The sequence below is a fragment of the Polypterus senegalus genome, chromosome 7, assembly GCF_016835505.1.
Source record: "Polypterus senegalus isolate Bchr_013 chromosome 7, ASM1683550v1, whole genome shotgun sequence".
Lineage (NCBI taxonomy): Eukaryota > Metazoa > Chordata > Cladistia > Polypteriformes > Polypteridae > Polypterus > Polypterus senegalus.
In genome coordinates this window covers 174,165,569-174,171,568 of record NC_053160.1, presented here as the reverse complement: position 1 = coordinate 174,171,568, position 6,000 = coordinate 174,165,569, and the positions used below count along the sequence as shown (strand labels likewise).

The 6,000-nt window shown below is 38.7% G+C and overlaps 1 protein-coding gene across 4 annotated transcripts in view; it reads left to right on the top strand.

Moving 5' to 3' along the window:
* Positions 1-1,031: 1,031 nt before the first annotated feature.
* Positions 1,032-6,000, top strand: part of tll1 (tolloid-like 1) — a 322,342-nt gene continuing 317,373 nt past the window's right edge. The window contains exons 1-3 of one of the 4 annotated variants that reach the window (XM_039759617.1): positions 1,032-1,361; positions 2,906-2,954; positions 4,917-5,393. In XM_039759617.1, the coding sequence (XP_039615551.1) occupies positions 5,249-5,393 (145 nt within the window). In that variant the 5' untranslated portion in view covers positions 1,032-1,361; positions 2,906-2,954; positions 4,917-5,248. Of the gene's footprint in view, positions 1,362-2,065; positions 2,227-2,905; positions 2,955-4,842; positions 5,394-6,000 lie in introns of those variants that run through there. The other 3 variants (XM_039759620.1, XM_039759616.1, XM_039759618.1) reach the window with 3 other exon arrangements.

The window sequence follows — 6,000 nt, the reverse complement described above, 5'->3', positions numbered from 1 at the left end:
TAAAAACAAAAACACAAGAAGTACAAGAACAATTTTAAAGTTTGTGTTCTGTGTGGTTTTAGTAATGGGGTAATCAAAAAGCCAAACTGTATAACTACATAACGCTTATTGACACCTGAGAGGTTTGTTTCATTTCAGCAAAATGAATTCCGCGTTTTAGGACAGCCTATGAGGATTGTTAATTTTAATCCACAGATCTATACAAACATTGCAATAGTTACTTGTATTTACCGTACGAACTGACTGACATTTTAACCACTTTGGGAGGAATGTATAGTTTAGGTGCAGATATTCAAATATGAAAGGCACTGTAAGATGGATAGATATGAACGGCACTATCTAATAGATAGATAGATGGGCGCAATTAAAAGGCATTTACAGGATCTTAATTATGGATAATATTAACTCAAATATCAATAAAAGTTTGGATTACTCAAAAATCGGACACGACGAAAAGAAAGAAGGAAATGTTCTGAAAGCGGGTTACGTTGTATTTTGTTTCATTCATTTTTGTCCAGGCTGTTTCCGGATGATGATCCCGTGAACACGAGACGGTCGAAATATTTTTAAAGCCCTCGCTCTCTTTTCAGTTAATAAAACAATGGAGCTATTTATTTTGTCCTCTTTTGACACTCTTTTTATACCTTCTTTAAGGGTTTGTCAGTAGCGTTCTGAAAATTTAAAGCGGCACACGGATACATACATAGCTACATGCATAAATATGCTAGAAGACAGTAAAATCGTTTAAATAAATCTCGATGATGAGCGGCAAAAATGTTCATTCAGTTATTTTGTTGACAATACTTTTTTTTGTTCCCAATTCCAGTACTCGATACAAAATCTTGCGGAAGCTTTCCTATTCTCGCCCAGTATAAATATGCTGTGTATCCCGTTTGCACAAGCACTTCTGAGTTAAATCTAAACATATCCTGCTCTCACAGTAACGGATCGATTTCAACAAGGAACGAGTTGCTATAAAGAGGTGGTCGCGTGAATCCGCGGGGGATGGGGAGCGTTTTCCATCCAGAGCAATTCGCTACTTGTAGCATAATATCAGCGGAGTCCAAACCGTATCGCGAGGCGCGCTGCCGGGGGTGTTGCGAGGGATTTACTCTGCAGGTTAGCGATGATGAGGTCAGGGCAGCTTGGTGGATTGGCGGCGTGACGTCAGCGCCCACCTTGTGCGGAGAATTAATCTCCTGCTGAAGAGACGGCCTAATCTCACAGGGAAATGGGCACATTGGAAATCCACACGGTAACCGGCAAATATGCTTTATTTATTTTTTTAACCATTTTAGAGAAATGCAGCTGTCAAAGTCCGAGACAAAGTGCCCCGATGCTAAAAAAAATATAGATCATGGGTATGTATGCGCGTTTGTATTATTTGTTTCTTCTAATAGTTGTAATTTGTTTGGCGCTGACCTGTCTTAACCTTACACTTTGTTAATAAATGCTTATGCTCCACTGTGTTATAATCCGATCGCTAACATTTTCGGACATGAAACGTGTAGTATGAAACTTGCTGATGTAAAAGTGTTGATGGCTAAAGACCCACAGATTGTGTTGTATTTTACTGTCAGCACTGTGCAGATCATGTATAAAATAACAAAACGGCACACCTCCGTTTATTCATTTAAACTATATAATAATAAAAGCGCGTGCCTATACCTCCCTGCCCTTAAACCCTGGCGCGGCGTTTACCGTCACGGGGTGGAAATGCTTAATAAAAGACTTCAATTAATACAATCTGGTGAATAAATAAAAAGTAACAACACATAGTGCACAATAAAGGTAAATCCTGACACCTTTTGGGGGGTTATACAAATGTTTAGATTGCTGCGAAGTTACAAACGACCGAATGTCGTCTTAGATCATCCTTGCGCTCCTCTGATATAACAGAGGCGTTAAGCACCTACCGTCGGCAACTGCAAAACTGAAAGAGCCAGGCAACTGTTTGTTTTACATTAAAATAGCGACCCGCCCACCCATTGTCCCACCCACACTGCCAATAATGCCAGGACATTTAAAGGCACACAATTCTTACAGCTTGGAAGTCTATGTGTAACACGGCGAGAGACCCTCTTTTGGGGAGCAAGAAAATAAATACTGTAAATAACAGCCTAAAACACAGCCGGAGAACAAGTCTTCTTTGTGCTTTGGAGAAATGCTCTGCAGACTCGAACGGGATTAGGAAACGCGTAAATAACTGCAGAATGCTTATTTCACGTGAGGGATGCTTTTAATTCCTCTTCTGGCTTATTTGTAAAACAATGGGCATTTCAAAGTTTAGGAAAGCCTATGAGGATTATTTATTTTAATTCAATTATGTATACTTACATTGCAGTAATTACTTGTATGGGCTGCCTGAATATATTGTCATATCACAGCATTTTAATAATTTCGAGAAAAATGTATACATCTTAAGGATAGATAGATAGATAGATAGATAGATAGATAGATAGATAGATAGATAGATAGATAGATAGATAGATAGGAAAGATGCAATGTGAAAGAAAGAAAGATGAGAATACATAATAAACGGACAGATAAGGCACCATTTAATAGATAGATATGAAAGGCACTATATACAATATATAAATAGATAAGACACTATAATAGATATGTGAAAGGCGCTATATAAGAGATAGATAGATAGATAGATAGATAGATAGGAAGGACACTATAATAGAAAGAAAATGAATTACAGATAGATATATATAAGGCACTATATTATAGATAGATATATAATGCATTATATCCTTGATAGATAGATAGATAGCTAGTAAAAGAACTTAAACCATTCATTTGAATGCAGCTTTTCTTATTTTGATAGAAAATGTATACCTCACATGTATGAATGGCAATTACTCCAACACATACAAATTACTCTCCTTTCATTTTCCAGGCACACACGCGCACACTCACTCAAGCAGAGGGCAGTAAGTGCACTTAAAGTGAGTACTACGATTATGTTTTATTTCATTTGATTCTTTTCCATCACTCTTCAGGGTTTAAAGCTGCTTTCTCACAGCACCAAAAATCAGGGTTCCTTACTCCGGTCTGAGTGGCATTTGCAGGGTCTTTGCATGTCATTGTGGTGTTTTCTTTCCATTCCATCTGTTGTGTTAGATCAGTTGTGTTTGTTCCAGTAGACTGTAATGAACTTGCATTCACTGTTAGGTTGGTTCCTGCCTTATGTCAGCTGCAGGTTGATCCTTTAATAGAACATGTGGGGTAAAGTGCTATAATAGATAGATAGATAGATAGATAGATAGATAGATAGATAGATAGATAGATAGATAGATAGATAGATAGATAGATAGATAGATAGAACTTTATTTGTAAGGGAACGATTTTAGGTTCCCAAAAGAAACTTCCACATGAAGGATCCAGAAAGAACCTTTATTTATTTAGATCCATAACAGACTCCATACAGTAAATGAGCATGAATAGGTGGGAACAGTTTTGTGAAAGGGTCTTGGTTTTTAAAGGACTCTCGCTATGTACAACACCTCAGGCTAAGTCCAAGTTTTCTTAATCAGTTAGTGTCCTGATAGGAAGCCTACCATACATTAAAGATTTAAAATTGTTTTCTTCATATTAGGGACATTTTCAAAGCACAGCAAGCCAACTTCATGTGCACAAAACCCTTCCCAGAATGAAATGGTCCTTTGTCAAGCGATGGTTCGACAAGGAACCACACAGCCCAGTAAGAACCATAGAGTGCCATGAAAGAATCAGTATTTTTAAGTGTGTACATGCAAAATAATGCAGTGCAGAAATTACAGTCCTGCTTGGTCCAGTTTGCAGTCGCGCTGTGGGGGTAACGGTTATAATGAATATCTTCTTATAATTAGCTTTATTTACTTTAAATTAGTACTGGGCTAACGGTTATAATATATTTTTAATTACATTTAAACCAAAACCCTACATATAGCCATGCTGTTTTTAAGCATCGATGTTAAAAGTGGAGTATAAAACGTGAGCGCATGTGCGGATGGATGAATGATTTCTAGAGCCTTAAGAGATGCATGAGCAACCTTGATGATAGTATAAAAGGAAAGAAAGAAAGAAAGAAAGAAAAAAAGAAAGAAAGAAAGAAAACATTCTTACGGTGTATCTGTTAAACTTAACACCAATGGTATGACAACTTCTACTCCCCTCCCTCCCCCAGGGTACTTTAGAAAAGAGGTGGAGTACAGAAACTTTATTACTGGAGTCTCACCTACAGGCAAACTGTCTCCTGATGCCGATGCATCCGGCCTTTTTCAGTTTGCTATTTCCCTAACATCCATTCTCCTTTTCAAGTAATTACATAAGCCTTTCCTTTTCTTTAAAGGGACATGAGAATATCTTACATATATATATTGCTGAGTTTTACTGTTCATTTCATTCCATCGGTGATTCGCGCAGATACGGAGCCCCGCACAGTTGCTGATACCGTGAGTGTTCCCCGCACTATATAATGGAGGACTGCCGCTCTGTTTTGATCCCTATTACAAGTATTCAAGGCATTTTATTTGCAAGTTTTCACTTTACTGCTCTTATTCAGTAGCGACCATTCACCAGTGCCTTTCCAGTAAGAGCTTCACAGAAGCTCTAGGGTTTCTCAGGACTTGCGTGAATTTACTGCTTTTTATTATCTGGAGAGCAGATCAGAGGAGGTCCGGATCCTGACCCTGATTGTATGAATAAGTAAGCAGGATGCTGACGATTGTTAAATGCTTATGGGATTTTCGTAAGTGCGCAAAAAAGTGCTAGTGCTGGCATTCTGCCCCGCCGTAGTGTTTGTCATCAAGAGGCGCACTCAGTCCGGAGTGTGGCTGTGTGCGCGTGCGTGATTTGTGGAAAAAAAAAGTCCAACACTTTTAAAGATGAGCTTTTCTAATGCTGCTCTCGGTGCTTTACTTTCGCAGCAGAGATTTCATCTCTCACTTGATGGAGGAAAAAAATCAGCTGGACTGAGAAGTGACGAGAAAAAGAGAGATGTCTGAAGAGGAGTTGCCACGGCACAGAACACAGTGGTAACTTGTAGCACGGTCATCAATCAAGTCGCATATAGGCGCTGCGATACAGTAGCACTGCTTTGCATTACCTCTCTAAATTCCATTGCTTACCACTTCCAGAGCCTTGCAAGTTATTCGGGACATAAAAAAAAATAATAATAATCCACCTCTTGGGAAGGATTTTTTTTTCTTTAGTTCATCCTTCTGGTTACGCTATATGGTACTTCCTTTTATTTAAGAAAATGCTTTGGATCACAGTTTTTATCACTGGATTGACTTTCTGTGGGGAAATGAACATGTATAACTGCATGGATTATGACTACATTGACGATTATTATGAAGAGGAAAAGACAGAAGCAATTGATTACAAGGACCCATGCAAAGCCGGTAAGTGAAATCTATCTATCTATCTATCTATCTATCTATCTATCTATCTATCAACGTGCAGAATGAAACACGTACCTATTCTTTTTTAAAATGCCCTAATGGAATGTGAGATTATTTTAATTAGATCAACACTATTATTCTAACAAGTGTTTATTGTCTCGTTATGTCGATCTCCGTGGTATACTTTTAAGTTCTTCAAGTTCGATGTGATTGTAACTAAACCGATCTAAGGCGAAACACGAGTTGCTTTGTTACAACTAATACAAGTATTTCTCATTTTTAAGAAGACAAGCCATTCGGCTGATTGACTCTGAGTGGGATCTCTCGTGGCTTTTCCTAGGTGTGAGGCGCACAGAAACGTCATCCGAGCTGAAGTCAAAGCCTCGATTTAGAATGAGGTGGTTTCTTTGAACTCAGTCTTTTAGATTATCAACCGACTGCCGAGTTTTGTCCGCAACGTTTCGTGTCCCCGGTGAGGGAAAGTGAGTATGCAAGCTGATGCAGAGAGAAACCTGCTTATGAAGGTTCGTCTGCCCCATCGCGATCAACAGCACCTGTTGCCGAGAGAAAAAGGCTGCGGTTACCCGGCAAACCCATCAATGAAACC